Here is a 21,739-nt window from a genome sequence, read left to right as displayed (position 1 = left end):
ATGTCCATATGTTCTTGTTTGTGTCTGCTCAGTTAAACTTGAAAACAACAAGCTAAATCAGTGGCATCTGCACCTAATAACATAATTAGTCTCTGTACTCCGCCAAGGCTGCATGTACACGCAATTAACTGAACAGCCAAGGTCAGCCTGCTCTGCTCAATAACATAAAACAGTACTGAATGGTATACAGCAGGGTCACCAACCTTTTTGAAACCAAGAGCTACTTCTTGGGTACTGATTAATGCGAAGGGCTACCAGTTTCCATCCATCCATTTTCTACCGCTTATTCTCTTTGGGTTTGCGGGGGAACTGGAGCCTATCTCAGCTACAATCGGGCGGAAGGCGGGGTACACCCTGGACAAGTCGCCCCCTCATCGCAGGGGCTACCAGTTTGATACACACTTAAATAAATTGCCAGAAATAGCCAATTTGCTCAATTTACCTTTAACTCTATGTTATTATTAATAATTAATGATATTTATCTTTGTGGAAACACTGATCATCTTCATGATTTCTCACAATAAATATATATAGAAACAGATAAATATCAATGTGCAGCACTTTATTGTTAAATTTTCTCTAAGTGCACATTTTTCAAATTGAACATTTTCAAATGATCACTTCTAAGTCCATTTTAACAAGCTAGCCACTAACATGTTTTAACAAATCATGAATTACTTTGCACCATGTTTGTACAAATAATAACTCATGTAAAATACAAAAGTCAACTCTCAAATTTTTAAATAAATCATGTCACACTTTGAACTGGACACCAAATCTGTTATCTGTTTCTTTGTCAGTTAGTGAAGACCAAGTCTTTAAAATATTTTCTTGGATTTTCAAATTCTATTTGAGTTTTGTCTCTTAGAATTAAAAATGTTGAGCAAAGCGAGAACAGCTTGCTAGTAAATAAATACCGTATTTTTCGGAGTATAAGTCGCACCTGCCGAAAATGCATAATAAAGAAGGAAAAAAACATATATAAGTCGCACTGGAGCCCGGCCAAACTATGAAAAAAACTGCGACTTATAGTCCGAAAAATACAGTAAAATTTAAAAAATAGAGGCAGCTCACTGGTAAGTGCTGCTATTTGAGATATTTTTAGAACAGGCCAGCGAGCTACTCATCTGGTCCTTACGGGCTACCTGGTGCCCGCGGGCACCGCGTTGGTGACCCCTTGTATACAGTCAATCGGGTTGCAACTTCCAAGGTAAATTAAGTTACCGTATTTTTCGGAGTATAAGTCGCACCGGAGTATAAGTCGCACATGCCGAAAATGCATGATAAAGAAGGAAAAAAACATTATGCAACTTTCATAAACTATGAAAAAAACTGCGACTTATAGTCCGAAAAATACGGTAATTGTAATTTGTGTATATAAGGTTTTATCAATACCGATATCAGTATTAGGGGTAGGATTAATCGAAAAGGGGTAGCATTATCTAAGCTCTGCTTCTTCCTACTCCTTTTCGGACATGCATTAATGAAACAACCGGAAATATGTAATGAACTACATTGTAATTGTATGCATGTTTGAAATAAACTGACACCAAACTACCAACCAACCCATATCGATATTTTTGATCGATGCTGGTATTTATCAGTACTCTCATCGATACTATTTGTAATTGATGTGCATAAAGACTGTGGAGAATGCATACATTTTTAAGTGTTCTTTCTTAATCCATAGTGAAGTTTAAAGCAGTTAATATTTTCCCATGTGAACACTTTTTTTTTTTTTTATCTTATGTCAGCTAGTAAACTCTTCGTTTCACCTTGAAGGCGCCGTACTGTCCGCGTCGGGATATAACATACTCCCTTTCTGTAGAGAAGGCCTTATCTGTTTGAAACTACAGCTATATTTCTTTCTGGGCGGGAGGGGCTGTGTTCGCTCTAAATAAGCTGATTATTTTTGTTTGAATTTAGACCTCTTCTTGCTGATGCTATTGTCGCGTTGTAAGGACTGGTCTCCTAAAATTTAGTAAAACTTGGCCAAGTGCTATTCTGTCTTGGTGGTCCTTCTTATTCAACATATACTGTATGCCATCCAAAATAATTTGGGATTGACCAGTGCGTTTTATTTCCTGAGAGGAAGACTGGTCGCACGCAACAAGACATGAATGAAATGCATTTTTTTCCAGTTTTATTAGCACAAGAGGTTGAACACTACCAACATCATGTAACATCTCACAGCCGGGAAGTATTTTATCAACACCTGCTTTTTAAGTCTTAAAGGGGAACTACCGTATTTTTCGGACTATAAGTCGCAGTTTTTTTTATAGTTTGCCCGGGCTCCAGTGTGACTTATATATTTTTTTTTCCTTTTTTATTATGCATTTTCGGCAGGTGCGACTTATACTACGGTGCGACTTATACTCCGAAAAATACGGTACACTTTTTGGGGAATTTTGCCTATTTTTCACAATCATTATGAAATATATGACGACGGATGGAATTTTTTTTCTAATGCATTCTAGATATTAAATAAGTGTAACTAAGAGTCCGCTTACAGTGGAGCCAAAGGGCGGCCCTCTATTCCGCCCATAAAATCCAATAAATAACCATACAAAAAGCGCCAACAATACTCCCATTTACCTTTTGTGACTTGAATATTAACTAAGTATTAGTGATATTATGTATTATATTATATATAAAAACAACACTGAAATAAACTGCAACAAAAACACAGTGCAATTAACAGTGCAAAAACAGTGCAAAACATTTTCATAATATGGTCACTACTGCCTAGTTTCTCTTGTTATATTCTTATTTTTACTGTTATATATTCTTCTTTTTACTGTTATATTTGTATTAATTGTTGCTTTTATATTTTCATTGTTATTGTTATATTTTCTATTTTATTTCCATGTATACCCCAATTATTTACTTTTTACTTTTTAAATCCGATCTTAATTTTGTACACTGCTGCTGGAATTTTTATTTTCCTGAGGTAACTCTCCGGAAGGAATCAATAAAGTACTATCTATCTATTGTTATTATAAGCACGAACACAGGCAAACTATTTATAGCGGCGCTGTGATAACAACCTTGTGTACAATTTCGACATGATCGACAGGCATGGTGTTTCCTCGCTTCCTTGCTCCCTGGAAGTTTTTTGTAAATTATAAGTCATGCCTCTCACCTGGAAAGTAGATGGCTGAGGACATACTCTGACAAGTTGGTACACTTTGACAGCCACTTGGGATCTGGGAATGGCAAGAACGCCACAAAAAGACGTTTGCATCCTAATGACAGCAGACCTTGTACAGTAAGTGTTTTTTTATCATGTTTGTTGGCTCTCATAAAGTCTGCAATGAGTAATAATCAGATAATCAGAGTGCCAACCATCCCGTGGGTTAAGGCTCAGCCAATCGATTCCAGCGTGTCTTATCGCTCGCCTGTCAAACCCATTGCAGTTCCGCTTTTGTGGCATTTGTTTGTCTTGCCTTGGCTGCTGTGACTTTCTGCCACAATTTCTTTTAAAAAAGGAGCAATCTGGGAAATTCAGAGATTGTGTCTTTCTGAGCTACATGTGCCTACCACATCTACGAGGTACATGCTAACTTAATAGAATTGCTAGGTCACCTTTTTTAGAAGTGTCAGTTAGCAACTCTGCTCTGTTGTTGTTGTTATAATAATGGTGTCCTGTCCTCAAAAGACGAGTTGTGTATCTAAGTTGTTAAAGATAAACATAGTGTGTCCACCTTTAAGGTAGTCACACTACACTTTATGAAAGTGACACTCCAACACTCCAACTGATGATACAGTAACCCACCAAAGGGTCAAATTATATTTTCTGCAACTCTTAATAATTTTATAAGTGGTACATTTTGACATTATTCTTCTTTTGATCACAGTATATCATAATGGGCACGGGTGTATTCATTTATATGGAGCCAGTCATATCAATAAAAGACAGATATCTCACCTCTCCTTTTTTTCCAAAATAGTTCACATACTGATGAAAGTTCGAGACCCTACTATATCATGAAGTTGCACACTAAGGGCCTGATTTACTAAAGGTTTGTGTGTACTAAAACCAGGGCAAACCTGACAGCACACGCAAAGATGATCTACTAAACTTGTGCAAAGTGGATTACGTCTGTTAAGTGAGCAGAATAAGGTGTGCAATCCATGTTGTGTCTCTGTATTCATTAACATGCAAAATATATGCTGTTCATCAAAATACTCACAATACTGGCACGAGAAGATGCACATATATTTATTTAGCACACGCAATGTGATTCATCAACACTCATCACCGTTTTGCGTTTTTAATTAGCCCGTGTCAGAGGAACTGTCAGTTCCACACACAGCTGCAGGATCAGTGCTCACACTGCACAGACAACAATCATCTGTCCATCGTGTGTGTATCCACATTTTGGACGGCCAGAAATAGAAAAATATTAGACATATCGTCTATTCCGCAATTTCATTTTATAATTTTATAGCTGCTGAATGACTTATGGGGCTAATTAAAATTGTTTCAATTGATGCATTTTGTTGTCTGTCTGCCTGTCTTAAATGTAGTTTTTTTTTTAATTTAGAAAATAAATAAAAAAATACTATATCTCTTACAAAAAAATATGTTTTTCATTGTGCATTTTCTGGTGATACGATCCACAGCTTTGCACACAGAAGTAAGTGTCAGTGTTAACCAGAAGAGATGTATTTTTAAGAAATAGGTTTATTTTTATTCTATTAAGCAGGAAATATTTCTATATAGGCATTTTTTAAATTTAATTATGAGGAGACAGATGAGGTGGTTCAGGCATCTGGTCAGGATGCCACCCGAACGCCTCCCTAGGGAGGTGTTTAGGGCACGTCCGACCGGTAGGAGGCCACGGGGAAGACCCAGGACACGTTGGGAAGACTATGTCTCCCGGCTGGCCTGGGAATGCCTCGGGATCCCCCGGGAAAAGCTGGACGAAGTGGCTTAGGGAGAAGAAAGTCTGGGCTTCCCTGCTTAGGCTGCTGCCCCCGCGACCCGACCTCGGATAAGCGGAAGAAGATGGATGGATGGATGTTAACTTAGTTATTTTGCACAAAAGCATTGGACATTATTCAACAATTAATCCCTCCTGTATTTGTTTTAGTATAGCATTTAATTAAATTCTGATTGAAATCAAATATAATCATATAATCCAAAAACTTTTCTGAATAAGGGTCCAGTTGCCTCCATTCAACCTTTGCAGATAAAATACAACTACTTTCACACAAATAAAAAAGGCCCAAAAACTTCAGGTTGACCGGCCCACATGGTGTCCCTTTTTTTTTTAAGAGCGCCGGCAACCCTAAATCCTATTTATGTCGACATATCTGCCAAGAGAGCTATGGTGAGGATGAGTAAGAAAAGCAGAAACAAAGGGATGTTGGCTGAGATAGAGAACATCAAAACAAAATAAAATCGATGTGACCTGTTCCAGTCCTGTTTCTCGTGCATGGGAATAATTACGTTAATTGGCTAAAGATTTTCAAATGCAAGCTTTCACACAATCCTCTTGTGCTCAGACGTTCAATTCCCCCCAAACACATGTTTGTAAACATCTAGAGTGAGGCTCCTGGTGTGAATGTTAACAATATGATCAACAAATATGTTCTGGGTCGAAGAAGGGCTGTAAACTATCTCAGCTAATTTAAACTGAGAGCTGGATACACATGGATTGGACTGATGACCAATCAATCACTGGTTTTGACATGTATACAATTTTAATTTTTCTATTTCCACCTGCTTAGCATTGGTGTATATTAGGTATATCCAATATATATTGTAACTTCCGGATTATAAGCCGCTATTTCCCCCCCCCACGCTTTGAACCCTGCGCGGTAAGTTGCTTGCACTGTGACCCCAAAATGAAGAGGCGGCAGGCGGAATGCAACATATTTAATGAAAAGCTAGTACAGTTAGGGAGTGCACAGGAAGCTAACAACTCTCTAGGGAGAAACACACACTAAACATAAAAGCTATGAGAGCTTGTGAGGCCAAGTGCACAATATCAGAAAAATTACCCAGTCTCGTCTTTAGGACAGGGCGAGCATATAAAGCATCCTGATTGGCAACCTCCAGGTGTGTCCTGATTGCCAATCAGGGACAGTGAGACAGGCAGTGCTCAGGCCAAAGCAGAAGTGGCAGGAAGTGGAAACAAGAGCACTAATATCCCTGCAAAAAATGTTCTATAGAATCTCTATAGAAATATATAGAACGCTATAGAATTTCGTCGGAATTTCTTTAGAACTGTAGATTCTATAGAATATGTATTCAAAATTCTATAGAAATTCTTTAGACATCAGCTTCATGTGCTGGAAGGTCTTTTCACTGTTCTATAGAGGTGGGAATTCTATAGAATATCCTGTAGAAATTCTATAGACATTACATTATCTGATGAAAAGTCCATAGATTGTTCTATAGAACTGGGAATTCTATAGAATGTCTAACATAAATTCTATAGACATTACTTCATCTGCAGAAAGGTCTATAGATTGTTCTATAGAACTGGGCATTCTATAGAATGTCTAACAGAAATTCTATAGACATTATCCTTTATTTGCTGAAAGTTCTATAGATTGTTCCATGGAATAAAATTCTATAAAATGGCAGCAGCGCTATCACCATAGCATTGATTAATCTCATTAAGTTGATTCACCAGACTTCAGCTTGTTTTTTGAACAATGCAGGATGTCTCCCTCAATTATGAAAATGTTAATTTTGTATCATTCAAAATTGTGAGGTGTCATTTCAAGGCGGACACCCAGAACTTCGGCAGAAGATAACTGGGTGAAAGGCTGTAATTTATACAGAATGAACTCCTTGTCGCATATTCCTTGACAGAATTTGAATGCAAATAAAATAAAAACACATATTTTTAAAGCAGGTGCTCTTCACTTTTATTCAAAATGTGGGGAAATAAAAACAGTCTGACATAAGCATGCCATTTACATTTAGAGATTAATCAATTTTGATCTATTTGTCAAGTTCTTGTGTTGTTGGCAAGGGAACAATAAAGTTCTTCTCATTTCTTTGGTGTCTGAAGCACTTGCGGGCTACATCAACAGGCTGAATACACATGGTTTCATGATTTCTGTTTCCAATAAGGAGAAACCGATTGGAGGATATATTTAGTTTTCTATTACTGTATAATGCCCTGTCATTGGATCGGTCCATTCTGTTTACAAACAACAAAACACTGTCGCTGCAATTACATGCATCGTCACAGGCACACTGACAGAAGAACTTTCCAACAACACACCTTAATATGATACAAATTTTTCCATTTGCCAACTGAACCGTGTCATCAGAATGCCGATTGGACCTTTTGTGATCAACAGAGCACATATATAAAGAATTAATGGAGAATCTACTGTATATTCTGTATGTACACAAAACATTTGGTTAATTTCCATACAATCGAATGAAGGATAAAACCTCGGCCGTATCAAGATTGCGTGTTTTTGCACAACCATATAAATGAACATTATTGATGCAAACAGACTTTTTCCTCACATATGTCCCGGAACACATAAGTCTGTTGAGAAGGGACTCCAAACGCAGATCACACACAGTAAAGTACCTTGCATGTAACCTTGGTAACATGGCTTGCATGAGAAATGTTTTACATATCTGCATTGGAACACACTTCGTACCTCGCACAAGGGTTACAATCTGCCCAATATTGCTTTCAAATCTGAAACATGAAAACACCCATAGTGGACCCCAATCTCTGACAGCATCTGATAAATGCAGCAGCTGATGAACATTGAACGTACAATATTCTCTTCCATACAATACAGGGACATTGCTAACGAAATCTTTCAGAGCGGTTTCTGCCAAATCTACTTCAGTTGGACTGATCTTATCCTGCAAAAGTATATTAACTGAGAATACTAGGAGAAACCAGTGATTCAAATATTGCTGTGGTAATGTGTCGTGTAAAACAATCAATGAATAAAACAGCAAAAATGACTTCCACTCAGAACCTTTCCAAAATTTCCTCTCTGACAAACTTCTTGGTAATCTAGATATACAACTTGGTATTTTCATATTCCCCAATTTACGATTAACATCCGACAACTTTTGCCCGAGATACCAGGGCTGATGATGATTACGAGAATCAAACCAAAGGCCAGTGAACATTCGCACAACACCCAGCAAAACACAGTGTAAATAATCAGGGACAAACCCTCTAACAATGTTGAACAACGGTAAGAACAGTAAAGGACTAACTCCTCTTACACCATTGACTGGCTCTGTTTCAGAGCTGACTAGTGCATCTTCCATAAATTTGACATGCTCTCTCTTATCCACAGTTCTGTCCAGCAGATTATATATTCTCGAGGACCCATCACCACGCTCAATTACTTCTCCTTCTTGCAAGCACCAATCACATCCAAACTTGCCATTAAACTGAGTCGTATTGCGAAAGATGGGCCGGGCACAGGAATCACAAGAGGAGCAAAGACTAAACACTTTGCTGTGTACAACCTGGTTATTTTTGTCCAACCATTGCATTCCAACTTTACCAAGCTCTTTAAGTTCATCCACAAATGGTTTGAGATAGCAATGAGACCAAGGCTTCTCCTTTGCAAACCACAATCCCATGAGCAAACAATTGTCTTGGGAGTTGGATGGAATTTCGTTCACAGAAGCCTGCAATGGCCATACGGATCGTTTCGATGAATGAAAGACAGGCGCACCATCACAATTCCAAATCAAAGTTATATCGTCATCGGAAATTTCACCCTTTTGATAATGTTCTTTGATAATTCTGCCACTGAATGCACAAACGAGGTCATCTTGTCTGACAAAGTCAGATTTCTTAATGAAGATGTGTCTTTTCAACAGCTCCCTTAACTGGTTTTCAATGGGCATATAAAGATAGAAGTTACCATCCTTTAAGCATTGATCTCTAGTCAATGTAGTACTGCAAGACTGGCAACTGTCCATATCCCCACTATGGGAATATTTATCCAGATAAACATCACAAACTGGGCAGAAAAGATGGGCGTCAAATTAATTCCCTTGCAATGAAACTCCTTTGGTTAAAAGAAATGTAGATGGTGGTAGACAGCCTGGTGCAATAATTTCCAAAAGTTCCAACAGGTCTTCAACTGCTGCGCCAGTCAGATGATGTCTCAGAATGAAGGATATAAGTGTGACAATGGCTTGTCCTTTAGTCAGGTCAGATGCCCCTTGAATAGGTTCATCACCATTGGGGATGCTTGGAAAATTGCTCTGAAAATCTGGTATGCTGGCTTCCTCTGGATTACCGGATTGTACCTGAAAAATAAATCAATGAGCAAAATGAACAAATCTATTTGTATAGACAGGTAAATTCTGCATAATATATAAACTTATTAACATACAAGTAAAATTTTGATCGAAGCAAAGTACAATGTCCTGGCTAAGGCTTCAATGATTTCTTGCAATAATGAAACAGCTTAGTAACAGTGAAAAAAAAATGAAATGCTTTATGAAATCCATCTTTATGAACTGCTTGATGTAACAATTCTTACAGACTAATACGGACACACCGGACACCTCGAAACTCTATCACAAGAATTTATTAAAAGTTACATCTACATCTCCAAATTTATTCAGATTATTTTGTTCGTTTAAAAAAACAATATCAGAACTGAGAATTTGCAAGAAACCTAGATAAACTCATTGACATACTAGTAACAAGCTTTTTTGAAAATAATAGAACAATTTTATATATGAAAGCCATTTAATCAGGAGTCAGCGATACACAATGGGGAGACGAGGTGGTGTAGCAGGTTTAGGCTGCCGGCATTCATTGCTGGCGAGTTGGCGCCTTATTCTGAGGGTTGTGGGTTCGAATCCCCACCGGGTCACCCAACAAGTACTAGAATCGGTACTTTCACAAGAGAGTGAAATCCTAAAAATAATTGGATAAATGGAATAATTATTAGTACCTTATTTTCCTCTTGTTCATCTTCAATCTCCTCTGCTGCTCCAGTTCGTTCTTCATCTCGTTCCGGTGAGTAAAACTCATCATACGAAGCTGTGTTTTCCTGAGAAGTAAAATGATATGCAAACTCTGTCTCACGCCACTGCCTCCGTGACTGTTTGGGTATTGTGGGATTCACTCCATCCGAAAACTGTAATCACCTTTGCGCGGGCTTTTCGTATTTCATTGTCTCGCTGTTCATTCGCAGTTATCCATTCATTCAACTACGTGTCGTTTATCCCGTTCACTGATCCATTTCAAATATTTACGATAGTCGTTAATTTGTCTGGTTTCACAATGGTGCAAGAAAGGTATGCCCTTGTTCATTTCTTTGAAAGAGACGAGGTCGAGATCATCGAGACGAAATATATATTAACCAGCGGTTCTCGAGAGAAGATGAATGGAGAAAATTGGGACAGTGATGAAGAAGTCCAAGTTCCATGGCCACTCAACAAAGGAGGAAGGAAGCAGTCACAAACCAAATACGTGGCAAGAATTCTGAGATTTGGTGGTAAGTTGAAAACTTTTCAATTCAGTAAAAATAATAAGTTTTACCAGAAGTACATTAAATATAGATATATTTAATATAGATATATTTAATGTACTTCTGGTTTTACACCTTGAACTTTCGACTTTGTTTATGTAAAGTTAAATTTAATGAATATAATTTTTTTCTTCCATGATTGATAGTCATTTCTCATCAGTGCAGCCCTGGTATACTGAATGTTTCAATCTGCAATGCTGAGGTGATTGTCGTGATAGTACAGACTTAACCTTGACAATTTTTTAATATGGCTGTAAGCCTGTAAATAAGGGAAAGTAAGGTGAAATTTGTTTCTCGCTGAGGTGAATTTCTGAATCATCAGAACTGTAGGTATACCAAAGTAATTTAGTGATAACAATCTGCTGCTGAAATGTATGACTAACTACAGTTTAATTTAGCTTAATGTGGCACATATTTGTTTTTACACAGAAGACACACGTGAACTGACGCCATATTTGAAAGCCACTCAGGATGGCAAGGATGTACCCCTTACTGGTGATTTGGAATATGGCAGAGGCAAGAGAAACAAACAGCCAAAGTCTTGGTCATCAGACAGTGAGAGCAAGGATGAAAGTGACGAGGAGACTCTATCTGACAGACAGCAGGTACTTTTATTTCAGTGGTGTTGTCGCGATATGACCGAAATAGTGTTGAAAGCGACGTTAAACGTTAATTCACTCACTCACTATTTCAGTGGTGTTTCAACTGTGTGAGGTTTTGTAGGATTCAATCCCATACTTTTGAAGTACCTTGTCAGTTTTTCTTTATCATAAAAGTTAATCACATCATGTTTCATTGTAGGCTTTAAAGTTATTGAATATTTTGATTCAATTCGACCAACTCAGACAGAATAATATTTAAGACAAATTGAGGTGTTGACAGACTTTCTGCATGTACTCGAATATCTATCATTTCTGCAAACATAATTCTTCACTTCAATGGCATATAAAAGAACTGAACACGTTTTCTTGTTAATCTTGATTTTTCAGAAGAAAAAGCGGAAAGTAAGCCGTACAGCTGTGGGATATGATGCTCGGGCACAATTGAAGGCCCAACTTGCTGCTGTGAGTACATGAATAGAATAGAATAGGATTTTATTGGTTAATCAAAGCACCCTCGAGGCAAACAATCACAAGTGCCTAGCATTCATTTGAAATCGAAGACGTAAAAATTGCATCCCTGGCAACTGGTTTAAAACACAAGTTTATACTTTTACATATCTGAAAATAACACTACAAATACCTGATGAACAGTGCCTCCTGTGTGAATGGCTTACTGCTACATGTACATGTAGCATATTCAAATGAATGTGCCTACAAGGTTGCTTATACATGTAAAACTTATATGGTGCTGTCAGGGCCGTATCCAGGACAAATTGCTTCCGGAAAACATATGAGCGCCCAAATTAATCATAATACAAATTATTTCATTTGATTTACTATTTTGACATTTTCAGCTGGGAAGAACTTCACCGAAAGATACATGTACAGAAATGGAATCCCTGAAGAAGGAAGTCCTCCAGTTGAGAGAGGAAAACAAATCCCTTCGAGATGCATTGAGGGTTGTTGAAGGTAGGTTTTCTAATTCTAGAAGTATGTTATTGTAATTATCATAGGTTGATGGAAAATATGCTTACATGTCGATGTATGAAATAACTTTCTTATTACTGTATTTTCATCTAACTTTGGCCTACGGGTATTGTCGTCATGTACGGCTGTCCATCCGTCACCGCAATATTTACAGAATCGTTTCATGTACGGAAACCAAACTTGTTACATCTATTTATCTTAGCGTAACAAGAAGCCTATCGAAAATGAGTCGTCTCGGACAATATTTTCCAGAGTTATGCCCCTTTTTTCCAATAAAAATCCATTTATGATTTCGGATAATTTCAGAACTGTTGCATATACAACATCCTAAGTTGGCCTCCCCTCTAAATAAGGGGAGACCATATGGTACTTGTTTGTTTGTCTGTCTGTCCGTCCGTTTTTGTGTGTTTCTCTTATATTAGCAAGAGTTACGTCCCTTCCTTCTTGATATTTTGTCTCAGCTGGATATCTGATTAATACTTGACCGACAAATATTAAATCTTCGCGTGGTCAGGATGAATTAATATATATGGTTATATATATTTTTCATCTTTGATTGCTTCCTTACCATGTTTCCCTTGACTTGAACAAGATTCCTATCAAAATACCCTTACATTATGATAGCTGGGGTTAGAGCCGAGCGGTTTGGATATCGCCAGCTTCATGTTATTAATGTATTTATTTTTTTTATTGTGTCTGCATCACAATGTACTTTTTTCTATTAAAGAACTTCCTGGCCTGCTAATGAAGATGGACAAATTATCACGTCAGGCAACAATACTATCAGCTCGACGTCCTGCTGTCGCTCTGCAGATACCGACAACTTCTGCGATTGGCCAATCCGTACCATCAACATTGGTACAGACTACCGAGAGATTGTCACAGCCACCGTATCCTTCAACGCCAAGCAGTCACAGATCTTCGCCAGTGCCATTCATGTCACCAACTGTGACACCGACACAGGCCCATCTACGGCGGGTGTTTGATTACGAGGTCGATGAGGATGGCCAGGTAAGTGTGTTGTGTGTTATTTTCAGTAAATGTCACAGCACCAAATGGTATTTGGGTTTTTTTAATATTAAACTGAATGAAATGTTACAGCAATAAACGTATGGCCATGAAACAAACAACTGGTATACATGTATGGCAAATTTTGAACCCTGAGTGTTGCATTCAAACTCAAGATGAAAAGCAAAAAATAGATTTTCTTCTATAGGCATATACATTTGGTTGTTTATTGTTGAACATATATTCCCTTTAAGTAACATTTAGAAGTTGGGGTATAATATTAACAGAGGTTAATTTTATGGTAACAACTTCTGTGCGTTTTACACACGACGTTTCTGTACTTGCTCCGAGTATTGTTGTCTGGTCATTCGCTAGACAACAGTACTCAGAGCAAGTACAGAATCGTCATGTGTAAAAACGCCCAGAAGTTGTAACCATAAACTGAACCTCTTTTATAGTTTAAAAGATGTCTGAAACTGACTATTGTTGACCCTAACTGTACATGTATGTATCAATAATCCATACCTGCAAATCAGCTCATAGAGCTGAAATTATCATCAGTGGTAATTCTGTACAGTGGATTGTCAGTTTTATGCTGTATTGTTTACCAGTTGTCTTAAGTTCTTGAACATATTGTGTGCATGTTTTATTGACAGGTTGATTTGGGGTATGGGGTGGCAGTCAATGCCAATAACCTGCAGTATGTCAGCAGATCAGACCAAAAGAAAACCACATATACAGTTTGTGAGGTGGTGTTTACCAGAGAGGAGCTGGCCAACAGCAGCTTGACAGGAAGAAAATCCAATGCTTTTAAGGATAAGCATGAGAAACCAAAACTGGATGACAAGAAAGTGTCTGCTATTATTGGTGAGTATAAGTTAAATCAATCTGATTAAAACCATATCCACATCAGGGAAGTGGATCCGACCCTTTTCCTATCTCCAAGTCGTTCCGTGATCGTTTGGCATGAAGTATAGACATCCATAGCTTCCAGTCGGCTTGGTCCATGAATTGACTGCGAGATGTTCGTTTTGACAGATTTATAGGCATGGGTGGTCACATTAGCTTTGATCTCGTCGGAAACCAACATCAAGTGACAAAGCAAAAACCGCAGCGCACGGATATCTACACGTTTTTCTCGTTTGATATCTTATATCGGCATTCTCCGCCTTACTATTTAACAACTAGCGTCGGGAATTTCCGTGAGTTCTGCTGCAAGTTGAGAAGTGAACGACTTTTAGATAGGGAATGTGTCAGATCCCCTTCCCGATGTGGATATGGTTTCAATCAGATTGAAGTTAAATATTTTTATTAGAATTCTATTAATGCACTTTCGTGATTGTTTGAACGCCATTGGGGACACCCATCAAGTACACAACAAGATTCACAAGAAAGTGAAATCCTGAAAATAATTTGAAAAATATTTCACACACTGAATGGATTCTCTATATAGCTAATGAATAGTGTACATGCACTGTCAGAATTTGATACAGATTTGTTGCAGTTCGTAAAGCCTGGCATGATTGCACCACATATGATTTTGTGTGCGTCAAGCAGTGCAAGTGCCTTACAGCATAGAAACGCGTGATATGCAATGTATGCAGTGTGTTGACTATCTATTGCATTGATTAAATGATAGACATCACTCTCTTTATCGAGCTGAAAAATGCCATAGTGTAACTCATTGCATGACAGCTAGTGTCTTGGTGTCTGCAGACACTAATTCTGGTTTATTTTATTGATCTTTCAGATTTTGTGAAGAAGCTCCATCCCTCAAGTGAAGCAAATGTGATAAAGAAAATCATTGGAGTGAAACTGAACATTGCGCAGAAAATGGAAAAAAAGAAGGCCTCAGAAACAAATTCTGCTGGACCTGTCTAGCCGTCTCTAACAGTCGGGGAAGCGCGATCATGTTGATTTATGCTGCTGACATTTATTTATTACGTCAAGATTTGAGTTATATGTATATAATAAATACAAGTCAACATTCATTCAACTGCAATATTTGTCTTTCTCCATTGCCAGTGTTAGACCACAGATTTTGTAGAATGCCTGCCCAATCATTTCTACATCATTCTGAACCGTATTCCACAGAAAGCCATTCCATAGGAGCCTGTTCTATAGAACTACTCTTTAGAACTTTCTTCTATAGCACTATTCTTTAGAGGTGATCTATAGAACCATTCTTTAGAACCCTGTTCTATAGAACCATTATTTAGAACCCTGTTCTATAGAACCATTCTTTAGAATCCTGTTCTATAGAACCATTCTTTAGAATCCTGTTCTATAGAACCATTCTTTAGAATCTTGTTCTATAGAACTTCGGTCCTAAAGTTCATTAGAAATTCTATAGAGATATTCTTTAGAAATTCTATAGAATATTTTTTGCAGGGTGAAACGGAAATAATCCCCACTTATACCGTCAGTCTACCCCAAGGCAGCTGTGGCTACAAATGTAGCTTACCATCATCAATGTGTGAATGTGGAGTGAATGAATGATGGGTTCTCTGTAAAGTGATTTGAGTACTGCTTACGTATAAAATACTAACTCCATCCTATATTGCTGATTGTATTGTACCATATGTCCCGGCAAGAAATCTGCGTTCTAAGGACTCTGGCTTGTTAGTGATTCCCAGAGCCCAAAAAAAGTATGCAGGCTATATAGCGTTTTCTATACAGGCTCCAGTACTCTGGAATGCCCACAGTTAGAGATAGGTACCTCAGTAGAAGCATTTAAGTCCCATCTTAAAACTCATTTGTATACTTTAGCATTTAAATAGGCCCCTCTTTTAGACCAGTTGATCTGCCGTCTCTTTTCTGCTCTGCCCCCCTCTCCTGCGTGGAGAGGTTATTATGTGACCACCAGTGTTGGGACTAACGCGATACAAAGTAATGCGTTACTGTAACGCCGTTAGTTTCGGCGGTAACTAGTAATCTAATGCCTTATTTTTTTATTCAGTAACTCAGTTACCGTTACTACATGATGCGTTACTGCGTTATTTTACGTTGTTTTGTATGTAGTATCGGCTAGAAACAGAAGATCTGAGTGTGTTTTATTGCAGCGCTGCGGTGTCGTCCTTCTGAATCTTCCTGTGTCACAAGGAAAAGCACGCTGTATGTTTGTCTTGGTGTGGGGAGGGAGGGAGTGGAGTGGTGCGTTCAGCAGCATTGGTGAGGGAGGGGCAGAGACAGAGAGAGCAAGAGAGTTATGATAAACGCGCATGCGTCGCCAGGTTTTGCTTTTTATCGATAGATTTATCAGATTTAATTTTTTATTATCTATAGCAGGGGTGTCAAAAGTGTGCTCCGGAGGCCATTTGCGGCCCAAAGCTAATGTTTTAAAGGCCCACAGAACATTCTAAAAATACTAACAAAATAAACAAAAACATAACACAAGTGAAATAAAAAAGCTTAAAGGTGAAATGTAATTTAGAAAAAGTTGCAATGTTGACTAATAAAACAAAGCTGTTTTTTTTCTTTCAAACTGCCATTGCTCAAAACATAACATTGAATAACAATCAATGTTATTATGAATTATAGTACACACACTGTGTCAATTCTCTTAAATACTCTTTCATTATAGACTTCTAAAGTGTTTGATTATCACATCACTCCAAATGTATAGACTATAAAGTTCACAAACAAAAAGAGGGATCCTAGTGGGCCAGGCCAATCTTTCCTTATCTCTAAACTAAGACTGGGGAAATGTGTAGTGTTCTGGGCTTCAGACATGATTTTATGTCAGAATTCCTTGAGAGAAAAAACGCCTGGTTAGGCTTTGTGTATGTAAAGTTAAAGCTAAAGTACTTCCTTGGTTTACAGCTATGTTGTTATTATGGTGTTTGTTACTTATGTATGTTATGTTGCAGCTATTTAAAATAGTTTTGTAAATTTGTTCTGGTCTGAAATAAATTGGCCCTTTGAAACATATCTTTGTCTTTGTGTGTTGTATGTAGACCACATTGCTTAGCAGAGTTCAGTGATGCAAATGCATGTCAAGTTGATCAACAGATTGTATTATTCTCCAGTGCAATAACAGTACTGAAATGAAGGCTAAAAGGGCATTAATGGGAGTTTAAAAAAAAGAAGAAAAAAAGAAGTAACTAAATAGTTACTTTTCACAGTAACGCATTACTTTTTGGTGTAATTAACTGAGTTAGTAACTGAGTTACTTTTGAAATAAAGTAACTAGTAACTGTAACTAGTTACTGGTTTTCAGTAACCAACCCAACCCACGCTAGCTGTTCATCAGTTGATGACGTCTCTGCACTGCTGACTTCTCTCCACTAAAGATGATCCCCTGCTGGCCCCACTATGGACTGGACTCTCACACTATTAACTAGATCCACTCGACGTCCATTGCACCGATCGCCCGGGGTTGGGGTCCCCACATCTGCGGTCCCCTCCAAGGTTTCTCATTGTCATCCCATTGGGTTGAGTTTTTTCTTACCCTGATGTGGGATCTGAGCCGAGGATGCCGATGTGGCTTGTGCAGCCTTTTGAGACACTTGTGATTAAGGGCTATATAAATAAACTTTGATTGATTGAGTGTCTAGAAAAGTGCTGTATAAATCTAAACCATTTTTATAATATAACGCTATCACAGGAAAAACACAAGTCCAAAAACTGTGATGAAAGGTCATGACAGCTTGGGGTAATTTATGGATCTTTCCAGGTTTACAAGCTTCACATGCTGCCAATAAATTTAGCCTTGTCACATCAGAGATATAATATTGCCAAAAAGATGGCGTTGGACCAATGACATTTTTTTCATTAAGCATGACGTTCACACATTGCCGGTTTGGAGGGCGGTTCACAGCGTTTCTCAAACCATAGTGAACCGTGTCACAACAATGGTGGAAAGCCTTTCTCGACAAATTCTAAAAACGGTGCCACTGCAGAAAGGAGTACTACGGCTCTCCCCGAAAGGCGGCAGAGTTTTTAAAAAGTCAAACACAATCTAATTGGTTTTGAATTGAAATAATACTATAATTTGTTTTGTGTGCTCAGTCACCATGCTGTTTAACTGATGCAGTGTTTTGTCTGAGATGTGTGTGTATGGGGGCGGCGGTGGGGGATTCTTCAGGAGACTTAAGGGTTTTAGATGACTAAAATGTTAGGTAATTTCTAGAACTAAAACAATTCAGAAGGCTACAAGTCCCTAAAAGTTCACAATAAATTCCATGTATTGACAGTTACTGCTTTGTTATTGTCTGAGTGCATGACCAGATCAGATCAGAAATACTTAATCAATCCCCGAGGGGAAATTAAGATTTTCAGCACAATCCCATTCAAGATCAGCCAAACACTACAGGGAGACAGAACAGGATTGCAGACGGGTCTGCCAACTTCCGGCGGCCCTTACAAAAAAGGTGAGAAAGCGGTACAGGCTGGGGGGGGGGAGAAAAAAAAATTCAGTCTAAGCCTGGGCCTCTGGAGAGGGGGTCCAGACTGAGGCCAAGGAAACAAACCTCATAGCCTTTGCACAATACGCATGTGTGTAAGAGGTAAACATCAAATAACACAAAGGACAATAAAGACATTAAAAGAGCAGAGCTGATGCAACCAGACAGTTATACATACAGCTACATAAGTAAAAACAACAACAAAAATAACAAAAACATATAGACTGTGGTGGCCTCTGCGGTGTTCCACGCCATCGTCTGCAGGGGTCGGGGGAGCAGGGCCAGAGACAGGAGCAGACCCAACAAAGCAACCAAGAGAGCCGACTCCACCCTCGGCCGCCCACCAACTCTTGGCCAGTGTTCAGTCCGCATGGATGAGCGAGGATACGTCCAAGGAGACCGAGGTGTCCGATACCTGCTCATTCAGCCAAGACACTGTGAAGCCCATCCGTCCCGGCGCTCAGTGCTAGTCTCTTTATCCACATCTCCTCCAGTCTCTCCAAATCAGCTGGTGTCTGTAGCTAAAAGGCTCCCGGGAGGCAGATCCAGAAGTTCACAAAAAAGCACCCCAGTGTCTTAACAGAATAGGTATTAGTAAAGGGATGGTTACACATTTAGGCTAAATTGGAGCCCTAAGCAGAATTTTATTTTGAGTCCCCCACACCCCTTGTAATGTAACAAATTATTAAGAAATAAATTGTTAAATTATGTATTTTTTGTATTACATAATAAAACATTTACCATAATTAAAACACAAATCTGCAGTGACTGTTTAACAGCCCACTGGACTTTGAGAATATTAGGGGACATTTACCAATTTATTCGTATCAGTGACGGAGCCGGAAGAGGCTAGGAATATGTTTCAGTAAAATGTCATTAATTATCTATATTTTTCATGCTCTTATTTACGCAAAACATGGCCCTATGCACAGTGTGTAATCTATGTATATGGAGCAGCACTGGCTACACTGGAAGCAAGAAAACATTTTCCAAATGATGTCCCTTATGTGGTGACAAATTCAGCACCATAAGTCTTTAAAAAATCGAGAAAAGCAACGCTATATGTTTGTTACCTGAGTCTAATGTTAGTACATAAGTACATGTATAGGGTTACTGGTAAATGTAGAAAGAAGAAGGATTTAGAAATTGCATAAACCTAATATTGCATCTCCCTAACCAAATTATAGAGGTGAGGATGCATTGACATGGAAATAGTTTCCACACTTGTTCTTCCAATCATCTAGACCCTAGATTGTAAAGCACTCCCAGACTTCATTATCAGAACACAGATTTCAATTTAAAAGCCTCGGCCACCTAACATTGTCACAAACATCCACACATATAGGCATGCTGTGTGCAGGAGTGCAACCACATCACAAGTCAATCTGATCCTGATGGGTAATGAGACTGATGAGTTTGTTGAGTGACTTCAAATATCCACCTGAATAACTCCTACTAAAGTCTTCTGCTAATTCATCCATTTATTAATTTTCTACAAATAGTCCTATTCAGGGTTATGGGGAAGTTGGAGCCTATCTCAGTTATGAAAACTGGCCTTGTGTACCAGTGTGTCTCTCCAGGATTTCACAAGGTTTTTTTGTGATTAAAATTCCTTAATTTATACTAAAAGCTCATTGCGAAGTAAGTACTGTTTTTATTAATTATGGTAATTAAATAAAGTTACATAAAGAATCCCCAATAAAGGACTCCTTATTGTTGGCTGTTTTTTTTTAATCTACAAGTTGCAGACATTCTCTGAGTATGTTTTACGCTTGAAAAGTGTTTGTCCATCTTAAACCTTCATTTATGTTGTAACACTTTAATCTCCGCACATTAAGAGTGTTTTTAAACTGATGAGAGCAAGACGATTAGAGATTATCATCACACTTCAACATCTCTATAACGCAAATGCCGTCTCATTGCTATGTACTGTAGGTAAGCATTGCAAATTACAATATGTTACTCGAATTACTCCGGATAAAAATCTCAAATAAATGTATGACTACATGTAAACTAGGAGGCGAGGATGCAGGTGTGTTGCTATATGTTTATGTACATCATTACCCAGAAGTAGGGTTGCCAAAAATAATAAGGGAAACCTTGTGAGGCTGGTTTTGATTTGTGTGAAAGGAGTTTATAATACCCGCGACCACACAAGGGACACGCTAGGGATGATGTTCAAAACCGGTTCTCCCGGTTGTTCGATAAGAAAAGAACCGATTCCATGGACTCGATTCCCTTTTGGAGAACCGGTTCCCGTTATTGAGGCCACTGTAGTAAAGAAAAAGAGTTGGTTCTTTATTCGAATCCCTGGGAACAATCCCGTCCCACAGGAAATGCCCTGTGGGACGGTGCAATGTTATGCCCATTTGATTGACTCTTACTGACACCTTGTGGCGATATGAAAATACTACGCATCATTAGTTTGGGCACTTCCGGGTTGGCGACGTCAGTTCAGTTCATAAGACAATTGAGAAGTAGAAAAGTTGTGTTAGCTCTTACAAGCCTTGGAAAAGATAAGTCTGTAAGTAAACTGTTTAACTTGTTTATGTAACTCAATATTAAGGTGGAAAGTGGTTCAATTTGATACTAAGATGTTTATAGAAAAACAATTTTTGTGCACTGTTTCAATGGATGTTTTGAGGACTTAAAACGGCTGCCAGTCGTGTATTCCACCATCAAAATAGTTTCAACACTCAGAAGTATTTGTTTGATAATAGTACTGTATATTTGTGTGAAGCTAATATTTACATCTTGTGTATTATTTTTCAGTATGTGAATTGAATCACATAGCTTGTACATTTGTCATTGTGTGTATTTCAGTTTAAAAAAAAAAAAAATAACAGTCCAGTGCAAGACAAAAGTAAAGATAGGAAAAGACAAAGCAAGATCAACAACAATAAAGAGCCTAAATTGATTAATCTGCTTTGGAACTTTGTTAGACGTCTTGGATTGTTTGTTAGCTGTCTGCCTGTGTGTGTAGTTAGTATGTTCCAATAGCAGCAGAAGTGCACTTTTTGGAGAGCTGTATTATTTTCAGTTTTGTGCCCAAGGGACTGATTTTATTTAACACTATATTATTATTTATACACCTATAGTGATCAAAGAGACAGGTTGTTTTTGTGTTACTGTATATATGTGTTTTTCTGAAAAATCCCACTTAATATACTTTGGGTAACAACAGTCAATATTTATTTATTTTATTTTTTTAGGGGGGTAACAGTCAAT

General features: G+C 38.1%; 1 protein-coding gene across 1 annotated transcript; it reads left to right on the top strand.

Annotated features, from left to right (window-relative positions):
* Positions 1-12,994: 12,994 nt before the first annotated feature.
* LOC140679042 (BEN domain-containing protein 6-like) lies at positions 12,995-15,057 on the top strand. Its single transcript, XM_072913872.1, has 3 exons — positions 12,995-13,109; positions 13,763-13,973; positions 14,857-15,057. Exons 1-3 carry the CDS (start codon positions 13,035-13,037, stop codon positions 14,985-14,987), a joined length of 417 nt encoding a protein of 138 aa, XP_072769973.1. The 5' UTR covers positions 12,995-13,034; the 3' UTR covers positions 14,988-15,057.
* The last annotated feature ends 6,682 nt before the right edge of the window (positions 15,058-21,739 follow it).

The sequence above is a fragment of the Nerophis lumbriciformis genome, linkage group LG10 (genome assembly GCF_033978685.3).
Source record: "Nerophis lumbriciformis linkage group LG10, RoL_Nlum_v2.1, whole genome shotgun sequence".
Classification (NCBI taxonomy): Eukaryota; Metazoa; Chordata; class Actinopteri; order Syngnathiformes; family Syngnathidae; genus Nerophis; species Nerophis lumbriciformis.
Note: the sequence above shows the minus strand (reverse complement) of the source record. Positions and strands in the feature narration are given on the sequence as shown.

What these genes read in the sequence shown, in the direction of transcription:
- LOC140679042 (XM_072913872.1), top strand. Translation starts at nt 13,035, where the DNA reads ATGTCACCAACTGTGACACCGACACAGGCCCATCTACGGCGGGTGTTT. An exon ending in AGGTCGATGAGGATGGCCAG is followed by an intron (nt 13,110 to 13,762) that starts GTAAGTGTGTTG and finishes TTTTATTGACAG; the next exon opens with GTTGATTTGGGGTATGGGGT. An exon ending in GAAAGTGTCTGCTATTATTG is followed by an intron (nt 13,974 to 14,856) that starts GTGAGTATAAGT and finishes TTGATCTTTCAG; the next exon opens with ATTTTGTGAAGAAGCTCCAT.